Raw genomic sequence first — 13004 nt, 5'->3', positions numbered from 1 at the left:
TGCCCATAGGAGAACCCTTGCAGCAAGTTGCTGTGGACATAGCAGGTCCCCTACCTGTGCACCGTAGATCGGGGAAGACATGCAGCCTCCCTGTAGTGGATGCCACACAGGATCCAGAGGCTGGTGGTCTGGCCGCCATCACTGTGGCACAGGTAGCGGACGAGGAGGAAGGAGTAGGCCTAGGTGACAGGGTAGGTTTCCCGAGTCATAGGTCGACAGAGGAGGATGGGAGGGCAGGTCTGACAGTTAGGGCAGACAGTTGCCAGATAGGTATGACGAAGGTGCAGTGCCTGGGGCACCATGTGGGAGGAGACAGGGGTAGGCCCAACCCAGAGGGGGTGGAGGCAACCAGAGGCTGTCCCCGACCCACATCACCCAGACCGGTACTGACCTTAGAACCTGTAAGGCCCTACGGACATGTTGTCATTGACTTTAGTCCTGTAGTGAACCCCTTGACAGAGATGGCTAGGAAGGGCATTCCCAAGTCAGTGGACTTTGCACCCGCTTGCGAGTTGGCATTCCAGTCATTGAAGGAGGCTCGGGTACCCGCTCCAGTGCTGATGGCGCACATTCTTGACCATGACTGTGTGTTACGAACTATTGCGCCACTGCACGGACTGGGAGCAGTACCGAGCCAGAAAGAGCCATATGGGCAGGAGCACCCTGTGGCCTGTTTGAGCAGAAAACTGCTATGGTGGGAGGTGGGGTATGCCACAATTGGGACACCTTGGGTGGCACTTGTTTGTAACCAGCCCCCCACCGTGGTGACTTACCACCTACCTGTTAGGTGGCTGCAACCTACCTTGGGGAAATTGGACAGACTGTTGCGGTGGAGCCTTGCTCTTCAGGTTTATGACTCTCATATTATCCACAAGCAAGGCAAGGCTCATAGCAAGGAGGATGGACTGTCATGTCAGGAGGAGCCTGAACCCCCAAAGAACTCCCGGTAACCTCATTAAGGACTGCGGGACCAGGACCCAAATCGTTGGGACATGGGTCCCTGGTTGACCCGCTTGAATGGGGGGGAGGAGTGTGACCGGAGAGACTAACCAGCACACGTGTAATGGCAGCCGCGGCACTGAAGGGGTTAACCCCTAGTGCCCGGCGCCATTAGGAGGACACTGGGCTCTTGGTGCCACTTTTAAACTGTGCACTGGCGCTAGTTGCCATCTTTAAATGTAGTGTGGGTGCTAGGCACCGGGTATTTAAAAATATATTTAATACTGTGTTTTCACCAATGTTATATTTAAGGCAATAGGCACAGTTGTAAGATTGCACATTTACATTGCATGCAAATGCCAGCACTTAGAAGGAATGTGTAAGCTGTGTTGCTTTTAAAATGCATTTACGTTTGTGGACAAATGGCTTGGAAGCTTCTCACCTAGGAAGTGGCATGCTAATGGGCCTGTCCTACCAGAGAGGTGTGAAGGACAATACCTTTTGATGTGTAAGTTCCTTAGAGAGAGATGCTAATCACTGGGTCTATGGGCTTGGAACTTGTTTCATGTAGGCGATTTGATATACGATCCCTGAATGGCAGATACAGGAAGGAAGACTGTTTGTTTGTATTGTAGCCATTCCTGTTGTAATCTCAAAGACTGGGATTGCCTGGAGATGTGAATGACCAGAAACATCTGTATTTTGAAGATGTGATAAATTTATCAATAGTGAATGCTAATCTGATACCAAACGTTGTCTGGGTGACAGGAAGGAGGATATTGTTTTATTGCACTTACCTCCTTTTGAAATGTAATTTATTTATTGGTATTTTGTAAAATAACCTGATTGGTTGGAGAAGACAGGGAGGGCTTACCGCCCTGTGGTACTGTGTGGAAAACTGACATAAAAAGGAGACCTGCGTGCCTCCAGAGTTGTAGTTATTATACCATCTTATTCTGCTGAAAACATCTGATTGTATGCTGTTGCCCCTAGCAATAGGGAGGAGCCTTTTTAAAGGTTATTGAGCAATAAACATCATTGCCTCAAGAAGACTGCTTCATCTTGTGACCAACAGGGTTAGGCCAAACCTAGCTCCGTTCTCCGGCTGTCCAGGGAAGAACCTAACGTCTCCAAGTTCCGCCCTCCGCCAGCTACCGGTAGAGGCCTAGCAAGTGGCTAGTGGGGATTCGTCAACACCACACAGGTGTGGTAAGGCAGTGCGTCGGCACATACAGAGCAGAACCGTGGTTCCAAACGCCACGGCAGGTTAGGAGTTTGGTGGTGGCAGCAAAAACCCGCCCACAACGCAGTGGGTGGAGTCAGTAACAGGCGGTTACTGACGGTAAGTGGGAATCCCCTATGTGGTCAGGCCTCGTGCGGCTTGACCTTCCAATCTGTGCGCAGTCAACGGGACGCGAAAGCGGCAAGTGCTTTCGTACGGTACCGTCCTGTCACAGTCGACATGAGTTTTTTTGGTGTCGTTTTCTTCGTAGAGTGACCGGGAACCCCAATTAGTGCACAGTGTCCCCTCGCATGCTTCGTGCAAGGTGCCTTGCTCCACTACCTCTTCGCTCGGCACAGATTACCGTTCCAGTCGTAGTGCACGTGGATCGTTAAGTATGAAAAAGTTCCAAAAAAAGAAGAAGAAAAAATGTGAAAAACTGTCGACCTAGAAACCCTGTCGACCTAATGACTGTCAACCTATAGTGGTCGACCTAAACATTGTCGACCTAGACAGTATCGATCTTCAGACCGGATCCCATTCATTGGTGCAGTGAAAGGAAAATGGACCTTAAGTCTTTCAGAGTTTCCAGGGTCTTAGCATTCCTTCATGCAGGAATGGATAAAGGTTTGAAGGTGGCTTCCTTGAGAGTGCAAGTGTCAGCATTGACTGTATGGTTCCAAAAGAAAATTGCCAACTTACAGGATGTGCGTACTTTTTTCTAGGGAATGCTGTGCATTCAACCTCCTTTTGTTCCTCCTACAGTGCCTTGGGACTTAAGTCTAGTCCTGAAAGCCATTCAAGTTGCCCCATTTGAACCACTTAATAAAGTGGATCTTAAATGGTTGACAGCTAAAATTCTCTACTTTCTATGGCGTCAGCTAGAAGAGTATCGGATTTAGGGGCATTATCATGTCAGTCCCCATTTCTGATTTTTTTATCCAGATAAAGCAGTTCTCAGAACTAGATCTGGGTATCTTCCGAAGGTACTGTCTAAATTCCACCATAATGAAGAAATTGTAGTCCCGGCTTTCCAGGTACCGGGTCTTTCTGCGGGAGATGCATCACTGGACGTGGTCCGTGCATTAAGGATCTACGTGGATCGTACCAGTGCCATCAGAAAGACAGATTCTCTTTTCATTCTCTATGGATTTCACAAGAGAGGATGGCCTGCTGATAAGCAGACGCTGGCAAGATGGCTTCGGATGACGATTTCAGAAGCATATTCTCAAGCTGATCTCCCTCTTACGGCTAATGTCTCTGCTCACTCTAGTCGTAAGGTAGGTCCATCATGGGCAGCACAACGTGGTGCTTCAGCAGAACAGATATGTAAGGCGGCCACATGGTCTTCCATTAACACATTCATTAGACATTATGCCATGGATACCTTTGCCTCTCATGACGCTGAATTCGGGCAAAGGATTCTCCTGTCCAAAAAGGAGCGTCCCCACCACTAAATTGCTTTGGGAAATCCCATTGTTATGCTGTGGATAACCTGTGGACCCTGCCGGAGAAATATACATTATGGTAAGAACTTACCATTGATAACGGTATTTCTCCTAAGTCTACAGGGATCCCACCCTGATGCACCTGATTTGAGGATCCTTTTACTCAATAACCTCTTCCTTCTTGTACGGAAGGGTGTGCATGTGTGTTCTTATCGCCTGATTAGGGCTATCTATGATTCTCCTGCCTTGAGCTTTGGAATACAACTGATTTGCCTGAGCAAGGAGGCGGGGATATATGGACGGGCCCATTGCATACTGGGAGGCCGGAAAGCTTTGACCGATTGGTGCAAATTCTCTGTCGCTTCATCATATCCCATTGTTATCCTGTGGACTTAGGAGAAATACCATTATCAACGGTAAGTTCTTACCATAACGTATATTTTGTCTTTTATACGGCTTGAATTCTTCTAGGCATGGATTCTACTAACGGTCAGCATGATTTATGGAGAATATTAGCCCAAATGTAATGAATTGCATTTTCCACTTGCGGAAGGTTTGATGCTAGCAGATCTATTGGTGAGATCCTCCTTTCCAGGTTTTTGTGCTGTTGTCTCTATATCCTCACCCTACCATCTATATTCATACTAATGTCATTAGTCTCTGCATACCTTCGCCTTCCCATTCTTATACAGCTTCAGACAGCCTACATTAGCATTACCTGCGGAATAAAACCCCTTGATAGTCAGAATATTTTGGACACTCCGGCTTAATAGATATTATTGTGATATACTATTAGTGAGGCTCAAGTGAGTGCAATCATGATGGGAGTACACAGAATGGTTTTATTTGTGGAACCACTGACACCATGTATTTTCCACTAATATTTCATCTTTGTATGTTGGTAAAATAAATATCTCCCCACGGTGGAGTGTTGCTATGTATTGAAGTAACAATATTACGTTTGTTTTTGTTTTTTTCATGGTATAAATTTGGATATAGAAACAGGACTTTACAAATAATCACCTACTTTAAAATAATTTAAAAAAAAAAAAAAAAAAGTACATTCATTGACTGATCTCTTCACTGTAAATCTACAAATAGTATACTGATTGGACACTCAGCATGTATTATTGATCAACTTTTTCAGTGTTGGGTGACACTATTTAATTTATTGCTATATTAAGTACAAGTGGGAGCACTGATACTTAAATCCATTTGCTTTTTATTATTTGTTTTTAAATGTTCAAAATAACTTATGATTTTTTTTCTTCATGTTTTTCTATATGAAATCGTTAATTTGCACATAATGTGTGAAAGTACTAAAGGTGCATGCACACTTGCTGAGAAAATGTACGGCATCGCTCATTTTCACCCTTCCTGAGCGACGTCGCTAATTTTCTCGGATAGAATGTATACCACCAACCAGCTATGCGCAGCACAGCGGGTCGTTAATGACCCTCGCTGTTGGCCATGCAGGCAGCTCAATCTGGACTTTCATCCGAGAGCTGCCTGCACAGCCCGGCCGCTGCGTGATGTCACTGAGCAATATGAACGTCATATCGCTCAGTGTGTATGCCTGGCCACCCAGCCCAGGAGAGGGAAACACTAGGCGACGTCGCTCACAGAGCACGTCGCCTTGTGTGTACCCACCTTAAAAGTAAAGGCAGTGCCACAATGAATATTTTAAACAATATCGCTAATTTTCACCCTTCTGAGCGGCACTGTATATATCATCGCCCAATGTGGCTGTTACGAACGAAGTATGATACGTGCTCCCATGGGTCGTCAATGAGGTAGTCTGTCATCTTTCCCTGCGGCTCAATTCTGGTTATATCATTGACGACTCAGTGCATATTATGTGGCTGGTGCGAACGATGAACGATGATACGTAAATGCAGAACAAACATAAATAAAGGTGCCAAAACCCTAGAGTCAAACAATAGGCATATCGTTCAGTCGTTCATGAAATCGCCATAACATTTAATACATCAATAAAAACCAGTCTCAAAAATATGAGCTCTACACATTCATAATATGGCAAAACACTAAATATCATAAAAACTTTAATAACAACAGTTCCTTTGATAAAGCTGCACTTTTGGGACGCAGCGAAACACGTTAGCAACCCTTCCAGATCACCATCCACGCTCCACGGACTTTGCTTACAGGAGTCTGAACCAGCCCCGGAACCAACAGGAACCTCGTTTCATTATCACATGCACTAAAGAGAGACAACAGCAGCATCACCCGTACTAAATGAGGACGTAAGATTACAAGCAAGGACTCTATTGAATGGAAGCATCTCCACCTCTAACGAATGGTGACCGGTAATTATACCATTATTGCTGAACCGTGCTGTGTTTTAACCAAACAGAGACTTTTGGACCCATTAGGGTGTAACAAATTAGAACAGATGCCTATATCCAACAAAAATTAGTACAATTAAAGGAGCAAAAAAGGTGTATACTGAACTTTTTAGCTGTTTGAATTTCATTGTTATTCCAGTTTTTATGATATTTTGTGTTTTGGCACATTATGAATGAGCAGAGCTCATATTTTTGAGACTTTTTTATTGATGTATTAAATGTTATGACTATTTTAATCAAGATCAATCCAGTCATTTCTCAGTTATAGCGCTGCTATCCTTTTGTCCATGTCTAGTACACTTCAGGAGTGACTCACCTGTTTCCTTAGCAGCTGCTCAGTGCAACAACTACATATTAAGCGCCTGTCTCACCTTGGTAAAAGGTTCCTTTTGCATCTGTTCATGAAATCGCTCAGTGTGGCCGCTCTATCTCGTTCATTATTGTTCATCCGGGAAGCTCAAGGGAAAATAATGAACAAAATTGTTCACGTCTTCCAGCGTGGCACTGCCTTAAGGGCAGATGTGAGTCTATTGATGCCAGTCAAATGACTTTACAATTAACCGTTGTGTGGTGAAGTTTTAAGTTTCATAAGGTGCAAATTCTAGACAGTCATCCACTATTAAAAAAATGATACCCGATAAGGTGATGGCAAGTCTCACGTATATTTCCTGTCAATTAAATTCAAACTCTTAACACTTTTAAATAAGTGTTGCTAAACACAAATGTTATTATACTCTGTTCACTAATGGAACCCAAAGGCATCAAGTAACACTGAGCAATGCTGTGCTTCCATCACACATATCCATCTACTATGGCAAAGAGAAAGGAGACCTGTAAATCCACAAAACACCAACCCCCTTGTCTGTAACAAATAATTTCGTAACAGATGCACCACCCTAACAGAGAGACCCCGGAAACATAGGTGGTCGTTCCGAGTTGTTCGCTAGCTGTTTTCGGTCGCTGCGCAGCGATCAGGCAAAAAAAACAGCAATTCTGCGCATGCGGCGCAATGCGCACGCGCAACGAACTTTCACAACAGCCGATGCAGTTTCACACAAGGTCTAGCGACGCTTTTCAATCGCACTGCTGGCCGCAGAGTGATTGACAGGAAGTGGGTGTTTGAGAGGTAACTGACCGTTTTCGGGGAGTGTGTGTAAAAACGCAGGTGTGACACATACAAACGCAGTCGTGCCTGGGGAAACGCAGGTGTGGCTGGCCGAACGCAGGGCGTGTTCGTGACGTCAGAACAGGAACTAAACAGCCTGAAGTGATCGCAAGCTAGGAGTAGGTCTCGAGCTGCTCAGAAACTGCACAATCTTTTTTTGCAGCAGTGCTGCAAACCTTTCGTTCGCACTTCTGCTAAGATACACTCCCAGAGGGCGGCAGCTTAGCGTTTGTACGGCTGCTAAAAGCAGCTAGTGAGCGAACAACTCGGAATGAGTGCCATAGTACAGAAAGGAAACCTTGAATTAAAGTGGACTAATAGCATACTTTGTTTACACCTGATGTCTTTGACAATGTACAAATGAAATTGTTATTACCAAACTATAACTTTTCTATCCCAGAGACCAGATGGATAAATTCTGCATGATATTTTTCTCCAAAGGGGACACACAGCTTTCTAGAAATGCCTATGGCACAGTTATCAGATAAGTAGTGTTATGGCTCTGGTATTAGTGTCAAAAAGCATGACATACAGTACAGCAAGAATGCACAGAGTTGACCCAGCAGATGAATGAGTGCTAAATGTTTGTCACTTGTTTGTGAAACCTACAGGGACCCTTTGAATGCTCTTCAAACAAGAAAATCAAAGACTTCCATGCTGTAACACAAGAGACTAATGCACCCGCTGACCATCGCATATCCTAGAATTATACACCGCTACTCTGAAGGGAACATCATCTCACTAGTGCAAATTATGAAACACATACCATAAAACACAAAAAACACCCAACCAGCAGTTCTAAAATACTAAACAAGAGTAAAGTTTATACAGGGAGTGTGTGTGTGTCACGGCTCATTTGGCACTAATAAAATCAGATTAAAATCACTATGAATATGAACAGAAACTGTAAAACATTTAACCAGTGACTTCTGCTTCAGCCTTGCTACGGCATAGGTTCAACTAGTAACCCTGAAAGGAAGTATATTTTCTGAAAGAAAGAAACACATTTTAAAAATGTCACATTATTTAAGGTTTGGGAGTGTTACATCTGAAGAAGTTCATTGCAGTCAGGGGAATGTAATCAATCCTCTCCTAATTGGCATGCAACTGTAATAAGCTAGTAAGACAGCAGCCCGAGGAGTTTAGCAGCTATTACACTGGCAATGTTTAACAACCCCTGCCACGTGTTTTTGTTTTATTTTTCTCCCAAAAGTCACTTGAGACAAAGTGCATTATGGTCACATCATAGTTGTCCTGAATTTTAAAGTCAACAGACTGGGTCTGGGGAATGCCCTGCGGCCAGCGCAGATCTCGTTGTCCCTTACTTATCCTTTCTGGTGCCAGACAAATGCTGAATCTGGTGCCCTGTGAGCAGCAAGCTGTGGAACAGAAGGACAACATCAAATGCTGCCATAGCGAGTCTCTTGTGGATCCAAACTGACCACTCCCCATTCCACAAAGAAAAAGGAGATGGTTCCAAATAATCCAAATAGCACCATGATTAACAGCTGCCACTGCAGGAGGAGGTAGTTACTGTAAAAGAATGCGACAGCTGCACAGATGGACTGAAGAGAGAGAGAAAGGAGCATGTTATGGATACAGTTCATTAACATGCATCAGTCTGCCTTGATAAACTTAAAAAGTCTATAAATATGTGCACACTGAAGCAAAAATCATTAGCAGACACATGTTAATCAGAATACATAGCTGCTTGCTGATTACTACGTTCAACATCAAAACATTCTAGAGCGATTGCTTAAATAGAAGGTAATCGTGGGCAGACTTCTCTCCAGATTACTTCCTAAAATATTAAAGTTGCTTTGTTAATATAATGGCTAACATTTCATTATGAGTTTTACCATGCATGCATTGCATACACCATATTCAGCTAGTTCTCTCTGTGCACAGCAAATGGTAGCTACAAAAATACATTTAACTCTCAATGATCATAGTTACATGGGGAGAGAAGTACTTTATTGCCCTCACGTGGTTACATACATCGGGCAGTTGCTTTATACATAGGCTTACCATACTAATCCTTTAAACCAGGATGCTGATGGATTATACCCCTTTCACACCGCACAAATAACCCGGTATCGACCCGGCATATTGCCGGGTCGACACGGGTCAGGGTGTGGAGTGAAAGCGCCATGTCAGATTTCCCGCTTTGCCTGACCCGGTAATGCAACCCGGGTAATAAGCAGTGTTATTCCCGGGTTGAATACCGGGTCAGTGGCTCTGTAAACGGATTCCCGGGTCTGGACAACGCGGGACCCGTTTAGAAGATAGGGAGAAGGACCTGTTTCTAATTCCCGGGTGGGATTCGGCATTGGAGATGTGAAAGGGGTATTACACAGGTTCTGTGGCTGATTAAAGCAGGTGAAATGCAAGCTGAAGTCCGACAGCCACAGAACCTGTGTAATTCAATAGTGTCCCAGTTTAAAAAGATAGTACGGTACCCATAATTATACTGCACAGACAGACGCCAAACTGACCTACTACAAGACTGTATCATACGTAGGGAAAAATGTATCAAACCTTCTAAACAAGACAAGTAGAAAAAATAGGATTTTGGTACCTACCAGGTAAATCCTTTTCTTTGAATCCATAGGGGGCACTGGAGTACTCTTGGGATATGGACGGCTTCCACCGGAAGAAGGCACTGAATAAATTAATTTTTGAGACTACTCCTCCCCTCCATATCCTGCAGCACTTCAGTGTTTTTTACTGAGCCGAACAGGATCGATAGAGAGATTGACAAAAGGAGAATTACATATAGTCTCACAGACAACAATAAAGTTGACACAACGTAACAGACAACTAAACAGTTGACACCATAACTGATTAACCCTTGTTAAATTTAAACCAGTCGTGAAAGTGTGTTACCATAAGAACCACTTGACTCCTAAAACAGGTAAACTGCTCTGGGTGGGCGTCCAGTGCCCCCTATGGATTCAAAGAAAAGGATTTACCTGGTAGGTACCAAAATCCTATTTTCTTTTTCATCCACTAGGGGTCACTGGAGTACTCTTGGGATGTACCAAAGTCTCCTCCGTGGCGGGAGAGCTGTTTGGCACCTGTAACACTAAACGGCCAAAGCTAGATGCTGCTGCCGCGAACGTATCAAACTTGTAAAAGCGCACAAACGTGTGCACTGACGACCAAGTAGCCGCACGGCAAAGCTGTGTCGTAGAAGCCCCACGACTCGCTGCCCATGACGTCCCCACAGAACGTGTGGAATGAGCTGTTACTGAAGTAGGTGGCTGTAACTTAGCATAAAGGTAAGCCTGACGTATAGTCAGTTTGATCCATCTGGATAAGGTCTGCTTAGAGGCTGGCCAACCCCTCTTAGCTGCGTCATAGAGAACAAACAACGTATCTGTCTTACGCACAGTAGACGTTCGGGAAACAGATACGCAATGCGCGAACCACATCCAACGTTCCAGAGTCTCCTGTTAACACAGGAACTACTATTGGTTGATTGATGTGAAAAGACGACACTACCTTTGGTAGAAAAGCGGGATTCGTCCGAAGTTCCGCTCTGTCATCATGAAAAATTAAATACGGTGACTTGCATGACAAGGCACCCAAATCTGAAACACGCTTAGCCGAAGCTAAGGCTAAAAGAAAAATCGTTTTCCAAGTGAGAAATTTAATATCCACTTGTTGTAAGGGTTCAAAGTAATCGGACTGTAAGAAATCTAAAACCAGATTCAAGTCCCATGGTGCTGTAGGTGGAATGAAAGGAGGCTGTATCCTCTTTACACCCTGTAGAAACGTATGTATTGACTGCAACGAGGCCAATTTCCTTTGAAAATAAATTGACAACGCAGATACCTGCACCTTTAATGTGGAAAGACGTAGTCCTCCATCTAACCCCATTTGTAAAAATAACAAAAGACGGGATAATTTAAAAGACGATGTCGGAAATTTCCGAGCTTCACACCAACCTATAGAAGTACGCCAAATTCTATAATAATGAGCTGCCGTAACCGGCTTCCTAGCTCGTACCATGGTTGGTATAACAGACTCAGGAATGCCCTCTTTCCTTAAGATGGCCTTTTCAACAGCCACCCCGTCAAACGCAGCCGCGCTAAATCGGGGTAAAGGAACGGACCCTGTTGTAACAGGTCCGGACGTAGTGGGAGTGGCCACGGATCGTCTGCGAGTAACCCGAGGAGATCCGAGAACCAAGCCCTCCGAGGCCAATGAGGCGCTATTAGAATGACTGTGACGAACCCTCTCTTGATCCGTTTTAGCACCAACGGGAGCAGCGGAAACGGTGGAAACAGATACACAAGGCTGTATGGCCACGTGGCTGTGAGAGCATCCACCGCCACTGCCCCTGGATCTCTTGTTCTGGACACATATCTTGACACCTGATGATTGTGGCGGGATGCCATTAGATCCACCTGAGGGTAACCCCACTTCTGGATCAACATCTGAAATACTTCTGGATTCAATGCCCACTCTCCTGGATGAAAATCCCGACGACTGAGAAAATCTGCCTCCCAGTTGTCCACTCCAGGAATGAACACTGCCGATAATATCACCTGGTGATATTCGGCCCATCTGAGGATCCGAGCTACTTCCCGCATAGCCATGCGGCTTCTCGTTCCTCCTTGTTTGTTTATATATGCGACTGCCGTCGCGTTGTCTGACTGCACCTGAACAGTCTGAAAACGAAACATGTACACCGCTTGTCTTAGAGCATTGTAAATCGCCCTGAGTTCCAGAACATTTATGGATAGCGATCTTTCGTGATCCGCCCAGAGGCCCTGGAGCCGATAACTCTGAACTACAGCTCCCCAACCTCTGAGACTTGCGTCTGTTGTCAGAATTATCCAATTCGCGACGCCGAATCGTCTCCCTGCAGATAGATTGTGTATTTTTAACCACCAGAGAAGAGACACCCTGACTTGTGGTGACAACCTCACCCTGTGGTGCAGCTGCAGATGTGATCCCGACCACTGTGCTAACACCTCCAGTTGAAACGGACGTGAGAGAAATCTTCCGAACTGAAGTGCTTCGAAAGCCGCCACCATTGTGCCTAGAAGGCGAATGCACAAATGTACCGAGACTGTGCGTGGCTTGAGCACTAATTGCACCAGATGACGAATGCCCTGTACTTTCTGTTGTGGCAGGTAAACCCTTTGTTTTACTGTATCGAGAATCATCCCTAGGAATTGAAGTCGTTGACACGGAATTAGATGTGATTTCTTTAAACTGACTATCCAACCGTGCTGAACTAGTACATTGTACGTTAGTAAGGCATGTTGGAGAAGCAATTGTTGAGACGGAGCCTTTATGAGTAGATCGTCTAAATACGGAACAATTATTACCCCTAGGGACCTGAGATGAGCTGTCATCACGGACATTACCTTGGTGAATACCCGAGGCGCTGATGAGAGGCCAAACGGTAGAGCCTGAAATTGGTAATGGTCTCGTCTTATCGCAAACCTTAAGAAACTCTGGTGAGGTGGCCAAATCGGAATGTGCAAATACGCATCCTTGAGATCTAGTGCAATCATGAATTCCTGTGGCTCTAACCCTGCAATTACTGACCTGAGAGATTCCATCTTGAATCTGTGGTAAGTGACGTAATGATTGAGACCTTTTAGGTTCAATATTGGCCTGACTGAGCCATCTGGTTTTGGTACCAGAAACAGACTGGAATAATAACCCTGCCCCTGTTCCTGCACAGGGACCGGAATTATCACTGCAGCATTCAGCAGAGACTGAATGGCAACCTGCAGAACTGCTTTCTTGTCGTCCGACACAGGCAGTCCTGTCGTGAAAAATCTTCCTGTCGGAAGATAATCGAACTCTATTTTGTAACCCTCTAATACTAAATTGCGGATCCA

At 44.9% G+C, this 13004-nt stretch overlaps 1 protein-coding gene across 1 annotated transcript in view; it reads right to left on the bottom strand.

The window, feature by feature from the left end:
* Nucleotides 1-6618: 6618 nt before the first annotated feature.
* Nucleotides 6619-13004, bottom strand: part of MFSD11 (major facilitator superfamily domain containing 11) — a 162755-nt gene continuing 156369 nt past the window's right edge. The window contains exon 14 of the mRNA XM_063960439.1: nucleotides 6619-8705. Coding sequence (XP_063816509.1) covers nucleotides 8541-8705 — 165 coding nt within the window. The 3' untranslated portion in view covers nucleotides 6619-8540. The remainder of the gene's footprint in view (nucleotides 8706-13004) is intronic.

The sequence above is a fragment of the Pseudophryne corroboree genome, chromosome 3 (genome assembly GCF_028390025.1).
Source record: "Pseudophryne corroboree isolate aPseCor3 chromosome 3, aPseCor3.hap2, whole genome shotgun sequence".
NCBI lineage: Eukaryota > Metazoa > Chordata > Amphibia > Anura > Myobatrachidae > Pseudophryne > Pseudophryne corroboree.
The sequence above is the reverse complement of the archived record's forward strand: the minus strand, read 5'-3'. Positions and strand labels throughout refer to the sequence as shown.